Genomic DNA, 23,730 nt, shown 5'->3' on the forward strand with positions numbered 1-23,730 from the left:
AGAAGTAGGAGACTCAAAAATAGATTTTGGCAAAGTGAAAGCCGCCTTCGCTAAGACAATCTTGTTTTTCAAATAGGGTGGTTGGACTATGGAGTAGATTGCTTTCTGATTTTGTGGAGACAGTAAATTTGAGCGAGTTTTAAAGAAAGCTTGATAGATATTTAATTGTTTTAAACTTATTTATTTAATCATTTCAGTTGGCTTAGAGGATGGAACAGCCGAGATGGACCAACAGGGCCTTGTTGTCCCTAAACGTTGTGTTGTATGTTATTGCTGCAGTCCTAGCTACAGAAAGATGAAAATCGATAAACTATCACGCCTGTTAATAATATTGTATCCTGCGGTATATCTGCAGACTTCCAATCCTAGAAACCAGCTTTCGATCACCGTGATGGGCAGAGCACAGACAGCCCATTATGCAGCTTTGCGCTTAAGTACAAAACAAAGTAGCTTCCTAGAGATTGTCTAGGCTGCATGACACGCTACTGTGTTGTTGTTTTTTTATGTTAACTCAGTTTTACAGTAAATTAATGGAATTATGCAACGAGAAGAATCCCAGACTATTTCAGTTAAAGCAGAATTTTGGTTTTATTGTTGCTCAAACGTTGTATGATGGGATGGATAATGTTACACTATAATGTAAACTACATGAAAAGTGATTCTAATGACTCTTCAGTTGATAAGGGAGAATGAAAGAAATCGTGAAAGTGAAAATTAAACGCAGATGCAACAAGAAGAAAAGTAGTAATAACATACACTGAATTAAACTGTTACTGAGCAAAATGTTTGATTTATAAAAAAGGGAACAATAAATAAATAAAGAATTATAAATTCTCACAAATGTCTTATAAATGAATATTTACAAATAACATTCTGTTCTCCTCTGTATAGTTTTATTGATTTAAATGAACGTCATTATTTTTTATTGGTTCTAAGAAATAATACTTGTGAACTTTTAAACATCAATGACCAGGGCTTTGACCTTCGTAAAGCCCCAGTGGTTCGGCGATGTGCCTGCGGACTTATAATACTATAAACTGGGTTTCGATACCCGTAGTAAGCATAGCACAGATAGCCCACTGTGTAGCTTTGTACTTGAATTTAAACAAACGGTTCATATGATAATCACAAATTAAGTGGTTAAGGTACTTGTTTCGCAATCTGAGGGTTTGAATCCTTGTCCTATCAAACATGCTCACCCTTTCAGCCGTGGGGGCGTTATAACATTACGTTATAACACTATTCGTTGGTAAAAGAGTGACCCAAGATTTAGCGATGGTTGGTGATGACTAACTCTTTTTTCTCCAGTCTTACACTACCAAATTAGGAGCCACTAGCGCAGATAACCCTTGTGTAGCTTTATTCGAAGTTCAAAACAAAACTTTCATGTGCTTTTATTAGGAAATATTATTTTCGTATAATGAATTCAAGACGCTTGATATTAAAACTAATTTAGATCGACAACTGAACCCCAAACAGATATCTTCTGTTCCCTTCAAGGAGTATTTAGACCTGACGTGATGCCAGTTTCTCGTTATTGGCCATTCTGTCAGTTTTGACTCACCAAATACCACTTTTTATCCAGTACGTCAGCCATAAACTGATATCGGTGATAAGTATTACTTTGTTATCCAGTTTTATGGGTAGTTTTCTAAAATTAATAGCAGGAAATACTGCAGATTTTAAAGGCAACTTCTGTGACCAAATAGATATGACGACAACTCTCACGTAACGTTCAGGAGGTTGGGTAAATTTGGTTGATATCAACCGGGATCGAGTAAAATAATTGTAAGTATAATAATTCAAATATTTGTATGGAATACGATGTGAAAAACAAAATATATATAATATAAAGTTATGACTCAAAATAGCATAATATTTATGGCATGTTAGATATGGAATATGTGTACAAATTATCTAGAAATGCCATACTAGATTAAACCGGATCGATAAAGGAAGGAATGTGTAGAGGTACTTGCAAAGACTTTGTGAAATTCATGAATAAGAATGACCCGGCTTGAGTTATGGATTGAGTCTAAGGCATATACAGTGGGTTAGGCAGAAAATGTATCTTTTGCTCACCAGACGCTTAGGTCCTCGGGGGGCTGACACTGTTGATTTTCTTAAGTGTGATGTTAGAGGTTCTGTTGTTGTTGTTTTTTTCTATTTAATTCGATATTTTCATCATTACATATCGAATGTAATTTATTGATTTTGATTTCTTTTTGGTGATGGCAGGTTATTCAGGCCATTTTCTCCGATGTGTTTCAAGTTTCTCAATTTGGATACTGTATAATATTTACTATGACCTTTTTTTTTTTTTTTTGAGTTGCACGTCACAGTTTTTCCTCTGTACATTTTTTGTGCAAGGTTATTGTTTAACGTGTAGAACATTTCTGACAGTATCAACGTTTTTGTAGCTCTTTTGACATTAAATGTTGTTCTCTTTTCTTTTTTTTTTCTGTAGTTACTCCTACTGTATGTGAACTATCTGTACGTGAATATGCTTCAAATTCATTCTATTCTTAAAAGAGTAAATAAGTTGTTGGTTATATTTGGTATCGATATTTGTACATTGTTCTAACAGATATCTACGTGAGGCTGTTAAATGGTCGATACTTTCTTTATTCAGTATTATAATACAAATGATAATTTAGAAATAACATTTCATAAGATTATATTCTTCATTTCAAGAGCCCGGCATGCCCAGGTGGGTTAAGGCGTTCGACTCATAATTTGAGAGTGGTGGGTTCGAATCCCCGTTGCACCAAACATACTCGCCCTTTCAGTTGTGGTGGCGTTATGATGTGACGGTCAGTTCCACTATTCATTGGTAAAAGAGTAGCCCAAGAGTTGGCGGTGGGTGGTAATGACTAGCTGCCTTCTGTTTAGTCTTACATTGCTAAATTAGGGACGGCTAGCACAGATAGCCCTCGTGTAGCTTTGCGTGAAATTCAAAACAAAATTCTTCATTTCAAATAAAGTGAAGACTGAATTAAAATTGTAAGCTCTATAGATACCAAGACATGTAGCTTCAGGATGCCACGGTTATTAGCTTGAGAACTTTGTTTTCAAAGGCATAAATCTGAGTGACATATATATATATTATACCAACCCTACACGAGTGAAAGGTTTCTTAAAACTGGCATGTTCGTAGCTTTTTTCAATAGTAACTATTCGTGACGTTATTCTTATATTAGGCCTGTGCTATACATCTGTAATTTCTAACTGTAAATTAACAACACTTTGTGAAAATTATGGAAATTTATACTGTAAAATACGCAAATCTGTCACACACCCCGGCAAGATGGCGGCTTACGCTCGAACAGCTTAGTTACTGTCAACAACTGACACTTTCCGGTTACTGTGAACTGACAATAAGAATTTAGAAATATTTATGTCATTGATGTAATAAATGTTTTAAAAGTATTACTGTGTGACAAAGTTATATATACTGCATTTGACAACAATAACAGTTGTGGTGTTTCGCAATCGGCATGTATTCTCAAGGAAAACAATATTTTTGTGTGTGAATAATTCATATTTCACAAATATATTGGGAAATGTTCAGTGTATAGTCATGGAAACAGAAAAACTATTGTACTTATTTTCGTCTGTGAATGAATAGAGACCTGCAGGTGAAATTTTATCTTCTAATATTCATAAAATCACATAAACTAGATTGGTAAAGTCAACAGAATATTTTACTGTAGTAGTGTGTAAATGTTAATAGTGAATATGCATCGTAAGGTGGTGTTACGTGAAATATTTATGATTACCACGCTGCATCATTCTTCTAGAACCATCTGTAAACATTATTCATCAGTTTTGTAAATTTTAGATCGCGAAATTGAAAATGATGGATATTGACAACAAGGGACAACGCTGTTAAGTAATCTGATTTACGGTGTTTGTTGTGTAATCTTGTTCTTTACTTAGTTAATTGTTATGCAGCATAAATTTGAGCATTTGGATACCTGCCAACTGCATGGATCAGACCCTGAAATTTAACGTTATAAATCCTCAAACATACCGCTATAATATAAGCGCTCGATTTATTCCGTTGAAAGTTTTCATAATATGATAGCATTCAGGACAGCTTTGATGGTTGTACTGTTTTCTCTAACGTACAGATTCTATGTTTTTACTTAATAAGTTTGTCCTTGAACCTTGAAGTGTTAAATATTTTACTTATACCAGATATAATAATACAAAAATAATACCTAACATGTGTACTTTACTAACATCCCAGTAGCGATCAAACTAATAGGGAATACTTAGACGAGAATTTTGGTTCGTTTCGTTTGTCTGTTCACGATAGTATCTCTACACAATAAGATATTTGCGTTATACCCACCATGGATATCGAACTCCGATGTTAGCCACCAGAAGCACGTATGTTCACGTCCATCTGTATCATCAGACGATCGGCATACTCTCCAAAGTTAGGATAACGTCTGTAATGTATAAAAATATATATATCCAGATTTTTCTTTGTTAAACCAGGTGATTTAAGTAAGTTAGCCAAACTAATCTTATAAATACAATGTTTTTATTTGCTTTTACATTTTTCAAGTGGCCCAGCATGGCAAGGTGGTTAAAGCACTCGACTCGTAATTCGAGGGTCGCGGGTTCGAATACTCGTCACACCAAACATATGCGCTCTTTCAGCCATGGCGGTAGTTATAATGAAACGGTCAGTCCCATTTTTCGTTGGTAACAGAGTTGGTGGTGGATTGTTATGAATAGCTGACTTCCCTCTAGTCTTACACTGCTAAATGAGGGACGGCTAGCGGAGATAGCTCTCGTATAGCTTTGCGCGAAATTCAACAAACCAAACAATTTTCAAATGTTCTAGGCTATTATAATAATCTAAAAAACATGGAAAAATATACTTATTATGATGATATTCTTACCAATCACTCAGTTAAACCCTTATTAATTATGTACTTATTATTCATTTAAATAAATCATTTATATTTACTCCATTATTGTATACTCTCAGTGTTCATTTAAATGAACTCTTATTAGTTACTCTGCTATATCTTTATTATTAATTTCAATGAATCTTTATTAGTTACCCCACTATATCCTTGTTATTAATTTAAATGAACCCTTATTAGTTACCCCACTATATCACTATTACTTTTCATTGAACCCTAATTAGTTGCTCCACTATATCCTTATTATTAATTTCAGTGAACCCTTATTATTTACTCCACTATATCCTTGTTATTAATTTTAATTAACCCTAATTAGTTACTCCACTATATCCTTGTTATTAGTTTAAATGAACCCTTATTAGTTACCCCACTATATCATTATTACTTTTCATTGAACCCTAATTAGTTGCTCCACTATGTTTTTATTATTAATTTCAGTGAACCCTTATTATTTACTCCACTATATCCTTGTTATTAATTTTAATTAACCCTAATTAGTTACTCCACTATATCCTTATTATTGCTGTCATCGAACCCATATTAATTACTACTCTATATCCTTATTATTAATTTTACTAAACCCTTCACAGCGGTATGTCTGTGGACTTACAGCGCTAGAAACCTATGGTGGGTAGAGCACAAGTAGCCCATTGTGTAGCTTTATATTTAGCTTCAAACAAACAAATTAATGAATCTTTATTAGTTACTCCATTTGTTTCTTTAATAGTTGACCCAGAATTAAAATAAAGTACAAATAGTTAGTCATACTAACTAGTCAACTAGTCATAGAAAATTAAAATACTTGTTTCTCATCAGAAGTTTAACATACGCTGTTTCTGTTGTCATACGTTTATAAATGCCATTATGCTGTTCATATTTTCAGTTGTATGGTCTTGCAGGTAGTTTAAAAACTAAAGTGCTCTAGGACGTTCTTAACAAAATGAAATAGAAACAAAACTCAAGTGCAATACTCACCCTGTTGTAAAATGATAAAATTAACTACAACATTCAGTAGATTTTAGACTAGAATAATGTATTAAAAATATTTTTCCAGCATTTTTCGAATAATTGCAATTGGAATATTTAAGCCTATTATTCATGTTTATAAACGTGATTTGGAATCCGGCTATGTTATCGTTTATCTTTGAAGTAAGGAACCACCAAGTTGGCCTTTTACTTTAGGTTAAAAAACCGACATTCATGTAAAAAATTAAAGCTGTCGTAAAGATTAGTTAACTATGAGATGAGTCGCCAACGTCTGGTCTCTTTTCGCTGTTTTCTATGTAGTTTGTTGTTTTTGTGTTCATTTTTGAAAGTGCCAAGTTGAATCTAACAGTGACTGGTGATGTTCTTAAGGAAGCTGTTAACTGCACTGAAACGTGAGTTCGGTAATCTGTTTATATCTGTCACCCTTTGTGTTATTACACTAGTTTACCCAGCTGCAGTTTTATTTTGTTTTGTTTTTCTTCCCTATATTTCTTCCTGTTTCCTTTACATATCAGTCAAAGAAAAATTGTGTTTTTTCTGGTCCTTGTTTTAAAGGAACAATAACCATTTCCTCTGATCTTCTTGTTTTATTCATTTGAACCTATTTTGAGTTGATTCACCTGTAAGTTAATTATTTACAAATAAGAAATTCGACAAATCGTCACCGTAGAGCAATGTTTATATAAGTATTACTTCATTTTGCTTGGATTACGTATGTTATGGAGGAAAAAACTGAACTTCACTGTTAATAATACCAATAATACTTTTATAATACAACAATATGTCAACAACCAATAATATCCAATTAGAGTAAGAGTTAATGTTTTGCTAAAAATATATTTTTGTTCTGTTTTAAATCATGAAAGCTAGAACTAGTTGTTTCTTTTGAGTTAAAACAGTCTTTGATGTAATATTCAGTATTATAAAGGTTTTTTTTTCTGTTGTAATGACGAATGTAGTAAAGTATAGTGTTGTCAATATAAATTAATTTAATGTATGTCATAGTTTAGTCATAAGTTTTGTTTATTTTTAAGCACAAAGCTACGTAACGGTTAAAAATGTATTCTCGAGACGGCTGGTATGGACATTAGCATTTTAACTAAAATAAAGTATAGAACAACGTTTCGACCTTTTAGTTTGATTCTGCACCATATCATTAGTGATATATTGCTTAAACTATTAAAGAGAAACATATGCCGACTTATCGAAGGGATGATTATGAAGGTCGTCTCTTACATGCACATATATATTTTTTTAAATCATGCGTAGTTGAATTTCTCATACACTTAATTTGTTTTGATAGATAATATGAATTATTTTGAAGATTTATGTGAAATCCTACTCAGCTGTATGTTAAGCCTGAGGCTTAAGTCATAGAAACGGAAGCAAGATTACATCTTGTTTTTAATTTTCTTTATACTACACGATGATCATACGCAAATATATTTAACTCTTAACCCCAGTGGACTGAGAGGACTTGATAGTCTTTTGTGATTTCTTTACCTCGCACTATTTACGTGTGATCAGTTAAAATGGATCCATAAATTACAGTTTTTTTATTTGAACATATTGTTGTTTGTGCTTTTTTCAGTCTGTTTAAGCTTATAAAACCAATATTCTCTAGATTTTTAGACACTGTTGATTACTTGCATGATCACTTAAGACTTGTTCCTTGAGAGTCTTTTCGGTAAGACTTACGAACTGTAGCTAGCTAGTCAGGTGAAAGAGGAAATTGATATCAATAGACAGGTGTCATGAAACCCAAACTAAACCCTCGTGCGTTAGGTCGGTTTCAGAGAATGATTCTTGAAACTTGCTTATTCCATATGTATTTAAACAAATAATTTTGGCTGTGTGATATAGTAGTGGTGGAACATTATTTAGACGAATTGAAAGCTCAGACTAAGTTTCAGATTTATTTTATTTCAATAAGAAGCTCTATTTTACACGTTGTTCGTTGTAGAATTTCTCTCAAAGCTACTCCAGTGTTATCTACAATAGGCATACGTAATTTTGAAGCAATAGACTGGAAGGATGGCTGTTACTTAGCACCACTCACCTCCAACTCATGTGCTGCGTTATAAGGGTTACGGGGCACATCCCAATATTCGATTAAAGTATTCAGTTTTTTTTATTTTTTTGTAGAACATGAACTACAGGACCTCGACTGCTCAGTCCGACATGCTGATGACTGGGGCACAACAAACACATTTTTCGTGCGGTATCGATGTTGTCGACGTATTGGAGCTTGGTGTGTCCTAAAGATTTGCGTGCCCAAGGATTTACGGATCGCTTTCCGTTACCGTATAAACATCGTTAATAATTTGGAGCTGCATGTACGTTATAAGAGTGACAGTCAAATACCATAATTCGATTAGAATGGCCCAAGAGTTGGCGATGGGTGTTGTCTTTCAGCTGGTTATCTTCTCTCTCTTCTCAGCCAGTTCATAACTGTGTATGTGGGTAGCCCTTGCTTAGCTGTACCTATGTATGTATCCAAAACATACTAAGTATTTAATACACTTCTTTCTCTGTCTGTCTGTGGACCATATCTCACGATGACTGTTTTACTTAACCAAATGACCCGGCATGGCCAGGTAGTTAAGGCACTCGACTCGTAATCCGAATGGCGCGGGTTCGAACCCTCGTCACACCAAACGTGCTCGCCCTTTCAGCCGTGTGAGCGTTATAATTGACGGTAAATTCCACTATTCGCTGGATAAAAAGCAGCTCAGGAGTTGGCGGTGGGTGGTGATGATTAACTACCTTTCCTGTAGTCTTACACTGGTCTGTTTTACCGAGGTAGTTTATCATGTTCGTGGTGTCCTAATCACACTGCCATTCGCCTACAGGGATACTCACGTCATTCCCATAATGAACTTTAATTTTTACTCAAGTATATTATTCGCATATTACCTTGAATTATCAAGTACACGTCATGAACCAAGTCGCTTTAACCTGTGCTTTAAGAAATCTAGGGCTCAGCTTTAACGTTGTCATATTTTTTTTATCTTTTCTCCTTTCCTTGTGTGAAACGTTTGTCAATGCAATAAGGTCCTCAAGAGAGTGTTCAGATAGATTAAAGAACCAAGCATAGATATATTTCAGTTAAGCTCTCTGGAGCTCGGTAATGTGTTTAAGAAGCCCGTACTATATCGAAACCTTTGTCAGTTTCCGAAGTGTGTGGATTACAGTAAATTGACACGAATCAAGGGGGATCCGATGTTTGTGTCTTTCTCTGGAAGAAATAATTTGATTTTGATCATTAAGTGGATCGCAATGAAATACGGAATATATGCATGTATGTATTGTATTTGTGTGTATTGTATTTTGACTTTATATGAGACATATTTTTGAGTATTTCATTTGAGTCGTTCTTAACTATACTAAGTTGTCACGGTCAACTTACATTCTTAATTTAAAAAAGAAACGGAGCAAAATCAGTTAGACATGGTAAAATGTTTTATGAGGTAAGAGCAATAGCATTTTATTTGTATAGTCTGCAGTGTATCAATATATGTATGTAGAAATACGTTTTTCAAAGGCACGAGAACATCCCTCGAATAATCTCTCAATTTTATGGCTTGTAGTACAGTGACTTTTTAACTTGTAAAAGAAGAAAAATACACCTTCAGACGAGAGTGTTAGGGAATCGTTCGATGTTTTAACGATTATACCTATATGGCGACAAAACATAAGAAATGTCTGTTTCTATATCGTTAAGCCTCTTACGAGAGATATGTATAACGTTTATTTTGTTTCAGATGTTTCTGCAAATATAAACAAAGACTACAAGCTTATCAAAATCACCTAGCGCCACTTTTGTCTACCCTAAACGAACAATTGGATTTACTGCCACTCTTATAATAACGATTTTGCGATTAACGATATAACGAGATGTGATTTTTTATTGTTTTTTGTAACATAGCCCGGCTGATTAAATAATAACGATAATCAGTTTCTTTTGATTTTAGTATGCTAATATTTACTGGAATATTCCAATTACAGAATAGACTTATTTAAATAAAGTATGGCTGTTTTAAGATGTACACTGAGAGCAGACGAGACTGTGTTACCTTCAAAGTAATCGGAGAAAAACAAATAGTTCATTATTCTTTTTGACTGTCATCACTATATGGTTATTATATACTCTTTTTCGTAGCTCTTGTTTTTAAGAGCTGTTTTGTTATCCCTGTGAAGTTGAGTTTAACTTCAGGAAAAAAATCCAGAAAGGAAATTGACTACAAGTGCAAGAACGTAAAAAGTGTAGATTTTATATCACAGAGTCGGTAGACTCTATAATATGTAAAGATGGCCAAGGTACTCAATGGGCATAATACAAATATGCATGTTAAAAACTCAACAGTGACAGAGAGTGCTACTTCAATATATGATTGCCATTCACTTTCATTTACTTATCTACCAAAACGCCCAGAAACAAGGCAAGAAACCATCGATAAGATACCAATCCAGAAGCATGAAAAAGTTACCAACCCACTACATTGTTCATCTTTCTTCTTCTTGTTTCATTTCAAATATCTCTACAACTATTTTATCATTAATGTCAGCTTAAACCTAGATTTACTATATGTGTTTCTAGGTAGTGCACAATGCCATCACTTAGTCGTGATAACTAGTGGTAGCTTTTTTTTAAAATCATAGTTCTAGTGTAAACGATGTTACTATTATCTCTTGCAATTATCTTTCTTATAGAAATCTGATGCTCAATCAAAAAACTTAAGTACTGGGTGAAAGAGGGATTTTCAGCAAATATTACGTGAAATTAGATAACATGTAGTATACTCGATGCATTCTACACTATACGATCAGTGTCTTTAGGGAGCCAATCCATATGCTTTTTTTACGTGAAGGAAAAAAAGTGTGTGTGTGTTTTCTTATGGCAAAGCCACATCAGGCTTTCTGCTGAGCCCACCAAGGGGGATTCGAACCCCTGATTTTAGCGTTGTAAATTCATAGACTTACTGCCGTGCTAACGGGAGGCCGAAATGAAAGAAATCGATAACGTAATATTAAGTTTTATTGCAGACATTCATATAATACACTAGCTTTCACTCAAGGGGAAAACATCACAAAACAAGTAATAAAAACATTTTGTAAATGTGAAATAATGTAAGGATGGCAGTGCCAAAAATAATTCAAATAAGAGTATAGGAATGATACAGCTATACATAGCTCATCCATACCTGATTTTTAATATTAAAATTTAATGTTATAACATAAAATGCATAAATGACTTTAATATTACTGCAGTTAAAAGTTATATATTCCTAACTTTTGGTATGCAGTTTGTCGATCATAATATCATGATCATGTCAGAGTAAGCAACAATCTAGTGTAACTAAGAGCCTAGGACTTATGTAAGAAGGAAAACCAAGTTCAATCAGCACATGCCTTGATTATTACAGAATCTCGCTACAAGGTCGGTCGAATTGACATCAGGTATCTCAGGATACTCTTAAGGTATCCAAATGCCTCGTCATCGAATTAGTGACGCGCATGAAAGGATTAACGAGATTCACACTGTCCCTATCTACTATCTAGCGAAACCACAGCCAATGGAACGGGCTTGGAGAAATCAGCGGGGATTTCTATAAGAAATCGGTCGAATTGACCGACCTTGTAATATTTTTGTACTCATGCATTTTATTGTGTAACGTTAAACTTTAACATTGAAAGTCGTGTAGGGGTGGCCTATGTATTTCTGTATCATACCCATATTCTTGGTTGCATTATTTTTGGCACTGCCCTCTCTAGATCACTTTACATTTACAAAATTGTTTTGTTACTTGTATTAACTCTAAAATTAGTTGGCCCCATCGGATTTTTAAGCACATTGGTCTAAACTATCTATGCACCAAACTGAATGTAAGTCCATCATGACTTTGCCAGTTACAGTATTCCTAATAACATATGAATCATAAACAAAAAGTAACAAATATTACATTCCATACCACTAGTTACTGTTTGAATCCCCCAAGTATTTATTTTACATAGAAAATAAGTGACCTCAGTAACACTTCTCTCGCCATTTCTTCATATCTAACATCGCAAAAACAAAATATAAGATTGCCCAATATGTTGTAAAAGGTAGTGAATGGAATAAAAACACTGGTAGTTTGGGGCTTGATACTATTAGTTATCACTATATTTTTATAACATGCATGAATATGAACTACTTGCCACAGAGAACTCTAATTTTCCATTCTTAATATAATTGTTGTTGTTTTCGTCATGCAAAGCAACAGAATGGACTCTCAGCACTCTCTTCTCCACGGAGAATCGAGCCCTTTGACTTTACCGTTGTTATTATGTTGATGTTATAGTGCGTTTTTGTCTAAGTGCATACAAAAAGTTGCATCCTAAGGACAAATAAGGCCCGGCATGGCCTAGCGCGTTAAGGCGTGCGCTTCGTAATCTGAGGGTCGCGGGTTCGCGCCCGACTCGCATAAACATGCTCGCCCTCCCAGCCGTGGGGGCGCTATAATGTGACGGTCAATCCACTATTCGTTGGTAAAAGAGTAGCCCAAGAGTTGGCGGTGGGTGGTGATGACTAGCTGCCTTCCCTCTAGTCTTACACTGCTAAATTAGGGACGGCTAGCACAGATAGCCCTCGAGTAGCTTTGTGCGAAATTCCAAAATAAACCAAACCAAACTAGGGACAAATAAACTAGTGATATATTTAAATAGAGAGTTAGTTATGCAAAAGTGACAATTCGAGCACTATGGCATATTACGCTTACATTAGAAAATTTTACATATATATATATATATATATCATTTAATAATAGGAAAATGATGCAGCAACTAGAAAATAAAAGCTAACTATCTTCAGGAAGTTAGCTTTATTAATTTACCAAAAATTAAATCTTCCAGAAACATAATTGCCGAACCCAGCTTCAGGCAGCTACATTTTGTGGCCTAATTTTGCCACCACGACTATACATATAAAGAGCCAAATTCAAAAGAGCCATATCAGTTACACTTTGTAGTCTAACTGTACCAACATGACTATACCTGTTGGAAACTAGCTCCAGACAACCACATTATGTACATTTTGTGACCTAACTTTGCCACAACGACTATACCTATAAGGAACCTAGCTCCAAATAGCCACATCAGCTGTATTTTGTGGCTTAACTTTTCCATCGTGACTATACTTATTAAGAATCCAGCTCTAGACAGCCACATCAACTACATTTCTTGGTCTATCTTTGCCATCATGACTGTTCCTATAGGTACATAGTTCTAGAGAGCCGTAGAAGCTAAATTTCGTGATCTAACTTTGCCATCATGACCATACCTATAGAGAACCTAGGTTTACCCAGCTACAGCAGCAAAGTTTCTTGGCCTTTCAGTATAAGACTTATGTTGGTTAACTGCTAAATACTATCAGCAAGTGGAATATAATTAATAAATATATTTTGTAAAATCAAAATTTGTAAGTCTTACATAAGGCCAGGTTTTGAATATATATGTCCAGCCTGACTTCATGCAGCCAAATCTAACCTCGATAAATTACCAAACATTCAAAGGTCAATAGTAGGTACAACATAGTACGTGCCGACATCGAATTAGTAAAATTTCTTCACAGTTATGCGAGCCTCCCTCTTTGACCAGATAAACTTCAATGTTCAGTTAACTACTTGAACAGAAAGAAACTTCTCTGTTAACTAAAAGCATACATGAAAATGGTAAGGCTAAATACATTCCCCTTTAATATTTATTCTAGCTTTTAATCTTTGGCTACCTAACGTTAGGGAATATCAAACGAAACTCATTAATATATTAGAATCTATTTGTGTTTTATATGAACAATTATACAAGGTGAGCATTAGCAAATATTGACATATTGTGCTAATGTAGTAACGACAATGGCTTTCCTTTCAAGAATCGTATGATAGTTTCCAAAGCTCATAAGCTCTGACATGTATTTCATATCTCATTAATAGCTGGAAGTCATATATTAGCTCTGAGTTGTACCCTACTTTGAGCTTAAAGGAAGTTCTGTACCTAGTTAATCTTTCCTTGTCACTAAGCATCGATCAAAATGCTAGCAGAAAGAAACAGTATTTCTCGTTATACTTTGCATATATTTTTATAATTTTGTTATCCAAGATACATACTCTGTTTTTTGTACTAGGACATATATCAGTTATTTTATTGGTTGGTTTGTAGACAGGGATATAACCATGTTTTCTAAAACTGCTAACAGTTTTCTTCCTTACATCTTTCGCATATGGTAGTAAAACTAGTTTTGTCTCTTTACTTTACTACATTTTTGGCCAGTTAACACGTTTACATTAAAAGTGCGTCATTTTGTCCATATGTGTGTTTTGACGAATAATGCCCGAAACAACTTATACAGACTAGAATACCAACTCTTACACATCATACTTTACCTTCTCTGTTACTACTTCTGTGCTTACTTATTGCATGTTGGCAATAACATTCATATAGAACATTATATAAACATTTTAGATAAGGGTGTGTAAAGGTGTGGAAAACTGTAAGCAGTTAGGAAATGTGGTCACATGATCATATATGTGACGTCATGGAGACCGAGTATGTTTTTTGTAGAGTGCCATGGAAATATTTCAGTTGGTATTTCTTTTCAATTTAACTATTCTGTGTGCTTCTACAACTCGGTTTTATCACGTCATATAAAAAACGTGTCATTCACGTATCTTCACCAAAGATCAGACTTTAAATTAGCATTGTCAAGTACAGTGCATAAAAAAGGATGATAAACTCATAGCCAATTCAGTGTTTTGCTCATAAGAGTTCACAACACACATCAAGTTTAGTTGATGACATGTGCCTCTTCTATGGCGGATTATGAAGCTTTCACCATTCTTGAAAGCAAGTAATAACCTCTTCTTTTGGAATTCTGGTGACAATACCATGTGATAATAGCATATCACTAGGTTTAAGTTGTATGCCCTTAATTTTGTCAACCACTTTAACCAAATTTGTAAAGAATATCCGTTATTAGGTATGAAAATCTCTCGGCAATACAATATGTTGGGGAAAAGTCCTGTACTAGAAACAATGATAATATAACTTATTTTATGAATTTCTGATAAGGCTGACAGAGGTTACTCAGAATCAAATACGTTAAGTTTTAACTGGTAAAGTTAAACATTGCTCAGTTTGTCATTTTGCCAATTTATGAAATTTATTCGTTGTTACTGTTTGCATTGTTGTTGTTTTACGAAACTGTAATCTAATAAATTTCCACAGTATATATAATCCTGCACGTTTAATTACACTCTCATTTATGAGCGTGGATGGTAAAACTGTCTTCATTGCTTTGTTTTAAAGTCTGTTCTACTAATATTTATTCGCGAGTTAAATTACTTTACATTTTTGCGACATTATTACCCGTTGTAAGAGATATTCTTGGGAATCGAGCCGTATTTCAACAAATGGCTTCAGGCCCTAAAAATACCTTGAAAGAACTGATTGAAAATAACGGAGGACCTTATCAACACACTCCCTAGTGACACAGTTGTATGATTGCGGGCTTACAGTATTAGAAACCGGATTTCGATACCCGTGGTGGGCAGAGTACGGATAGCCTGTTGTTTAGCTTTGTGCTTAACTTCAAACAAACAAACAAACAAACCGTATCAACATTGGTACCAGACTGTCCTCTCTAACCCATATCAACACTGGTACCAGACTGTCCTCTCTAACCACATTCGCTGTTTTTGCTCATAGCGCTCGATACTGAAGTGGAAAGTCATCAAATATGAATAACTAAAACTCACGTCTACCAAATATCAGTCTAACGCTTTTGATATCACGAGACTATACATTATCTGCCAAGTTTTGGTATAAATTAATTGAGTAGTGAATGATATTAGCTAATAGAAGTGGTTCTACGTTATCTGTTACAAATCTGTTTATCCTTTAATTTTTCTGAACGGTGTATCCAATGAATTTAATACAGACTTACATATTTCATATACCTTTCATCATTTAACTGCACTTCACAAAATTGATTATATATATATATAAAGATAAGTAGAACAAATAATAACTTTATAGATCTTTTTCCTGCTTTATTTATTATTTCTAGGCTTAACCGTAATCTTCCTTTATTGGTCAATAACTCACAAGTAAAGGATATTGTTAAATCCTTCTTGACAATATTAGAGTAATTCGATGGTTAAACGTATTAACGACTGACACTACATTACTCATTGCCAACAAAATATATTTATTTGTATAGAAACGTTTCATCTTAAAAGTTTTTGTTTGCTTTTCTTTGGATAATTGCACAAAATTACTCAAGGCCTATCTATGCTAGCCATCTCTAAGTCCGCCAATGGTACAGCGGTACGTTTATGGACTTACAGCGCTAAAATCCAGCGTTCGATTCGAGGTGGACACAGCAGAAAGCGCAATGTGACGTTACTCTAAAACAAACAAGTTATCTCTAATTTTCAATTGACAGTCTAAAAGGAAATCAGTTAGTTAACGGCACCCACTGCCAATTCTTGAGTTATTGTCTTTTTTGTATGTTCGATCACCATCTTAAAAGAAATCAACAAATAATTATATATTGTAACTGTTGTGATATTGTAATAATATTGTATATATTGTAATAAACTGTGTATGGATTTTGTTCTGAAGCTTCAATATAACACCTTGACAATTCAATATAAATTGTAGTGTACACAAATATAAGCTGAAGATGTGTTGGAATTTCTGCATAGAATATTGATATATTTTATCAATACTGTAAAGCTTCATTTCACAAGTTTTTCTTAAAGAAACTAGTAGAGAGTTTTGGTTCAAGCAGCAGAACCCAACAGTAGCAGAGGCCCGGCAAGGCCAGGTGGTTAAGGCATTCGACTCTTCATCTAATGATCGCGGGTTTGAATCCCCGTCCCACCAAGCATACTCCCCATTTCAGCTGTAGAAACGTTATAACATGACGACCAATCCTATAACAAACAGTACAATCAGTTTAGTTCATGACATTATATATGCTCGATAACAAACAGTATTATCAGTTCATGTCATTACATTATATGTGAACTATAACAAACCGTATTATCAGTGTGGTTCATGATACTGTATGTGAGCTATAACAAACAGTATTATCAGATTAGTTCATGACATTATATGTGAACTATAATAAACCATATTATCAGTGTGGTTCATGATACTGTATGTGAGCTATAACAAACAGTATTATCAGATTAGTTCATGACATTATATGTGAACTATAATAAACCATATTATCAGTGTGGTTCATGATACTGTATGTGAACTATAACAGTATTATCAGATTAGTTCATGACATTATATGTGAACTATAATAAACCATATTATCAGTGTGGTTCATGATACTGTGTGTGAACTATAACAGTATTATCAGATTAGTTCATGACATTATATGTGAACTATAACAAACCGTATTATCAGTGTGGTTCATGATACTGTGTGTGAACTATAACAGTATTATCAGATTAGTTCATGACATTATATGTGAACTATAACAAACCGTATTATCAGTGTGGTTCATGATACTGTGTGTGAACTATAACAGTATTATCAGATTAGTTCATGACATTATATGTGAACTATAATAAACCATGTTATCAGTGTGGTTCATGATACTGTGTGTGAACTATAACAGTATTATCAGATTAGTTCATGACATTATATGTGAACTATAACAAACCATATTATCAGTGTGGTTCATGATACTGTGTGTGAACTATAACAGTATTATCAGATTAGTTCATGACATTATATGTGAACTATAATAAACCATGTTATCAGTGTGGTTCATGATACTGTATGTGAACTATAACAGTATTATCAGATTAGTTCATGACATTATATGTGAACTATAATAAACCATATTATCAGTGTGGTTCATGATACTGTGTGTGAACTATAACAGTATTATCAGATTAGTTCATGACATTATATGTGAACTATAACAAACCGTATTATCAGTGTGGTTCATGATACTGTGTGTGAACTATAACAGTATTATCAGATTAGTTCATGACATTATATGTGAACTATAATAAACCATATTATCAGTGTGGTTCATGATACTGTGTGTGAACTATAACAGTATTATCAGATTAGTTCATGACATTATATGTGAACTATAATAAACCATATTATCAGTGTGGTTCATGATACTGTGTGTGAACAATAACAGTATTATCAGATTAGTTCATGACATTATATGTGAACTATAACAAACCATATTATCAGTGTGGTTCATGATACTGTTTGTGAACTATAACAGTATTATCAGATTAGTTCATGACATCATATGTGAACTATAACAAACCATATTATCAGTGTGGTTCATGATACTGTGTGTGAACTATAACAGTATTATCAGATTAGTTCATGACATTATATGTGAACTATAATAAACCATATTATCAGTGTGGTTCATGATACTGTATGTGAACTATAACAGTATTATCAGATTAGTTCATGACATTATATGTGAACTATAACAAACCGTATTATCAGTGTGGTTCATGATACTGTATGTGAGCTATAACAAACAGTGTTACCAGTTTAGTTCAAGGCACTTTATCGGATCGTAATAACTCATAAACGGAATTTACTAGGTCGTAATACCTCATAATCAGAATTTATTAGTTCGTAATAACGCATAATCACACTTTATCATGTTGTAATAACTCCTTTCAAGTTTATGTGTTCGGTGTCGTAAACTGGTTCGTTAGGTAAGCCTCGTCTTTCTTCTTTTGTTTTATTATACAGAGTTATTTGATTATCTGAAAATCTAGTTAACTTGCATGCATTAACTGAAAAATGTGCATTAGAAATTACGTATACAAGTTTTCACCTTGATTTTTTGATAATTGATTGTTTGGTATATGATTATCCAATTCAAATAAAGTGTTTGAGTGACTTTGTTTATATATATATTAAGAAGATAATATTTTGTTATCGTGTTTTCATTCAGAGTGCTAAATGAATTAATGAGATTTGAACAACATGACTTATTCGTCACGTCAAACGATAGAATTTTTTTCCAACGTCCATTGGGAAAAGTCAATCTCACACGCGCCATCAATTATTTGATCTCCATACGTAATACGCATCGCGAATCGTTTGATCTTTTAATTACCCCGTTAAAATTGGATTATAAACATTCGTTCATTGAAAAAAAGTAATGATTCGAAGTCAGGAATAGTACAACGGCCCTAGAGTGTTCAGAAGGAATAAATCAGTAATCTTATAAAGTTACACAATAGAGAATGACTTCGTATTCCATCGAAACTGTCCTCGTCAATCCGGAATAATTGTTCGCTTTCGCTCGTTATTGTTTTAAAAACCAAGTTATTACTTTTTGTTTAATTGGTAAGCCTTTTTACAGTGTGCACACGATTTGAAGTAACTGCGGGTAATTATTTTTAGACCCTTGTTTTTAAAATCAATTAACTGCGAAATAAACGTGTTGATGTAAGAAAAGATATGTACATTCACAGTTACAACAAGTCGAGACCCAGTCCTGTTGTAAAATATGAACCAGGTAGAACATAGCAGCTCATGCTACTTTCTTTAGATTGAACGTATCGCTGAAGCTACCCTAAAGGTAAAACACAGCTGCTCTTGTTACCATCATAGTAATAAACTGTTGCCATGGCTTTTATGAATACGAAAAATGTTATTATTAGTATTCATTTGTTTGTTTGTAGTTAAGGGCAAAGCTACACAGTGTGGTATCTATTCTCTGCCCACAATGGGTATCGAAACCCGGTTTCTAGCATTGTAAGTCCACTAACAGACTGCTGTGCCGCTGCAGGGAGGGCGTTATTATTGTCACTGTTATTAAACTCTTCAGTTGTACACGAAAACCTTTATACACTAATTTGTTGTTCTTACAGCTGCACGTAAAAGGAAACTGATGGAAATGAATACTGTCAGACCTTTTAATAAGGGTATATTCATGCTGTTTACGAGCACTATATAAAATAAACATAGCCGTAATTATCGTACTCTATCGCGATATCTTAATGAAGAGTACAACATTTAAAATAAACATAGCCTTAATTATCATGTTCTATCGCGAAACCTTAATTAAGAGTACAATATTCACAATTATTCTGCTCTGTATGATCATAAAGTAGGCTAATGAAGGAACAGAATTGCTTGTAATACTCTTAAAGTGTTTCATAAATTCAGTTAATATTCTATTCTTGGTCAAAATCAACAAGGCTGCCATTTCCATCCATTTATGACAAGTAAAATAATTGTATGGTCTTTATGAAACTTAAATTTAAGTCCAGTGCGAGTTTTAGTCGTTGTTGCTTTCTCCAAATAAATTAATCAAATTAATTTCTTATAAACTCATAAACTTAAGTGTATTGCACGTGAAAATTTGAGAAATAAGAAACTCATTTAATAAACATAATATTCATTTTAATGTTTTTGTACCGTAACAAAACTACAGAAAATTCATTTAAGAAGAAAGAATTGGGAAGGTAAGTTAGCCAAAATTAATAGAGTTTTACGCATTTATTTACCTGATGTCATAATATTTCCGTAAGTAACCATGAACTATTTGTGTTGGTTTATTTAAGGTAGGTCACCGGTACGTTTCTGGGCTTACAACGGTAAAATCCAGGATTCGATTCCTCGTTGTATACACAGAACGTAGATAACCAATTGTATAGCTCTGCACTAAAACCAACTACTGAGAACCATTTTGATTATTATTCTAAAATCAATGTACGCAGCATAATGTGGACAGTTATCTTGACTTGCCTGAAAGAAATTCATTTTTTAAATTCGCCGATAGCCTCCCCCCTGACGTGTACAAATATGAGGGTTTTTCTTCATATGTGTATTATTTTTTGTTGCAGTATATTAGTAAAATAAATATGCAAATATCAATATTTAATTTAGTACGGTTTAGGTATTTCTCGTGCTTTGTAACTTATTGCTTAGTTTCTTATTTGAGGATAATTTATTTTTGAGTACGTACAAAACTAAAAGTTCTGAAATGAAACTACATCTTTTTTATAGTATTTGACATACTTCTAAAATACCATGAAACTAACGATTGGACACATGCTCTGTTAACCGGAATTCCGCCAAGAAAAGGTTTTATTCCCAAATCTAACGTCAAGTCGTCTTCTCCTCAAGGTAAATCTCTGTTAGACGTAGAACCAACAAATAATTCTTACCCGACTGGCCTCCAGATTATTTTAAAATAACTATTGATGATTTCATAGGATTGCATCTGAAGGTAAGCAAAGCGTTCCTCAAAATAAAAGAACACCTAATCATACCTGGGTGAACTACTTTTAGTTTTTCCTTGCATCAAGCTGTATTTTACACAATAAATGAATTACTTCTCATCTTTGTAATACGATGTTTATTTATAGCTGGTGTGTAATTCGTAAATTATATGTATGTATATATATCTTGTAAAACTTCGCATGTTATCATGTGGTAATCCGATTCATTTCCTAAACACCACACAACTTAATCCAGTTTTAGGTGTCACATGAGATAATGTGGTTCACATCGTAGACGATACATGAAGGTAATTTTTCTTCTAGACGATACATGTGGTAATCGGGTTCGTGTCGTGGACATCATATGAATAATCTGATACAACTCGTAAATAGCACGTGGTTTTTCAAGCTCAATTATCAGACGTCATACATCCTTGTGCAAATTAATTGAAACAAGACGGAAAATTACGATTTTTTTAATTCTTTGCGTTTTATTTCTAAGAATCCAAAAATTACTCACAAATTAATGCATGATATGACCGCCTTTATTTTTCAGAAGATCATTAATCCACTTTGGCATCGAGTCCACGAGTTGAGTGCAATCTTTACTAATATTTGGATCGCGGTACCACACCTCAATTATGGCCTCAATTAGCTTATCTTTCGTAGTACAGTCTTTCTTTACAAATCGCCCAAAGATTTTCAATAGGATTTAAGTCCGGAGAGTTTCCAGGCCAGTCCAGCACCTTTATTCGCGTTGTAGTCATAAACTTTTTCACAAGTTTCGATGTGTGGCACGGACCCAGATCTTGCTGAAAAATGCCAGATCCATCTGGAAATCTCTTTTTCAATTTTGGAACGACTCTTTTCTCCAAAACTTCGATGTACTGTGGTCTTTGCTCGTACCCTCTACGATATGAAAGCCTCCGACGCCATAGTAGCTGGAAAAAAAATCCCAAAACATCTTCTTCCAGGGATCTTTTACGAACTGATTGATGTGAGATTCTCGAAGTTTCTCACCTGGAGATCTGCGAATATACAGACTTCTTTGAATCTGTACAAAGAAATGAGTCTCGTCACCGAATAACATCTTCCTCCATTGTTCTTGCATCCAGTTCTTGTATTTCAGACCCCACTGATACCGTTTTTTTTTTTCATTGAGTTGGTAAGAAGTTGTTTTTTGACTGGTCTCCTTGCCCTTCTAACGCAATTTCGAATGACGTAATATTCCTCAAAAGTTCGTCATATATCCCAAAAATAGATCAACCGTACTCCAAAACACAGCTAATGACGCCGTCTGTGTGAAAAAATGACTATTAAAGGAAATCCGCGGTTCCAGCGAGCCTACACCGGCCGCCATGCTGAAAATATTGTAAAATGACCATTTGTTTCAATTAATTTGCACAAGGGAATACGTGGTAAACTGATGTACGTATTAGTCTTAGACGTCACGTCTGGTAATTTGATTTATCTCTTGTGTGGCATGGAGTAACGGTAAATGTAACTTTACTCAACCAAAACAGATGATTCATCTACTAGACGTCACATATACCAACCTGATTTGTCTCTTAAACGTCACATATGTTAGTCTGATTCATCTCCTAGACGTTACATATGCTAGCCTGATTCATCTCTTAAACGTCACATATGTTACTCTGATTCATCTCCTAGACGTCACATATGCTAGCCTGATTCATCTCTTAAACGTCACATATGTTACTCTGATTCATCTCCTAGACGTCACATATGCTAGTCTGATTCATCTCCTAGACGTCACATATGCTAGTCTGATTCATCTCCTAGACGTTACACGTGCTAGCCTGATTTATCTCCTAGACGTCACATATGCTAGCCTGATTCATCTCCTAGACGTTACATGCAATAATCTTATACATCTCATAGATGCCATATGTGGTTTTCTGATTCACCTACTAGACGTTGCTTGTGGTAAAATTCTGTTTGTTTGTCATTTTGAAATGTTCGCGTAAATCTGCATAAAGAGCTATCTGCTCTTCGCCGTTCTTAATTTTAAGCTGATAGACAGAGATGTCACAGGTTCTTAGAAGATTCGTGGTTCGGGCCCATGGACGTTTGAGTCTTCAGTATAATATCAGTTTTCAATCGTGGTTTTTGTTCTGATTATTCAATTCTACAACTGGGGATTCGGGGTGCTATTCAAATATACACGGGACACGAGCTACCTGTGCCAGTATCTAACAACACCTCTGTTGGTAGACTATAGGAAGGCAGCTGGTTAAAATTATCCACTCTTTTTAATATATCAGGATAGTTTTGTGTAATAAAATAAGTAAAGTTAACCTAGTTAGTACTTCAACCCTTCTAATCACCATCAAACCATTTCTCAGCTCTAAACTCGTTCAAACAAGAAACTTTTGTTTTATATTTCTTATGTATCAATACTTTAATTTTCCAACCAAAGATATAACAATTCTACGTTAAACAAAGAAAACTACGCATCTCTGATAGTTACGTAGTAGAATCTCAAAGGATTGAGATGGTAT

General features: G+C 34.1%; 1 protein-coding gene across 10 annotated transcripts in view; it reads left to right on the forward strand.

The window, feature by feature from the left end:
- The window catches only part of LOC143252231 (tRNA methyltransferase 10 homolog B-like), a 196,995-nt gene that overhangs the window by 130,691 nt on the left and 42,574 nt on the right, over nt 1-23,730 (forward strand). For 2 of the 10 annotated variants that reach the window (XM_076504042.1, XM_076504045.1), the window contains one exon: nt 20,994-21,216. The exons of 1 other annotated variant lie outside the window; for it this stretch is intronic. In XM_076504042.1, the coding sequence (XP_076360157.1) occupies nt 20,994-21,184 (191 nt within the window). In that variant the 3' untranslated portion in view covers nt 21,185-21,216. Of the gene's footprint in view, nt 1-197; nt 817-20,992; nt 21,217-23,730 lie in introns of those variants that run through there. 7 more of the 10 variants (XR_013028892.1, XM_076504043.1, XM_076504044.1 and 4 more) reach the window with 7 other exon arrangements.

The sequence above is a fragment of the Tachypleus tridentatus genome, chromosome 6 (genome assembly GCF_004210375.1).
Source record: "Tachypleus tridentatus isolate NWPU-2018 chromosome 6, ASM421037v1, whole genome shotgun sequence".
NCBI lineage: Eukaryota > Metazoa > Arthropoda > Merostomata > Xiphosura > Limulidae > Tachypleus > Tachypleus tridentatus.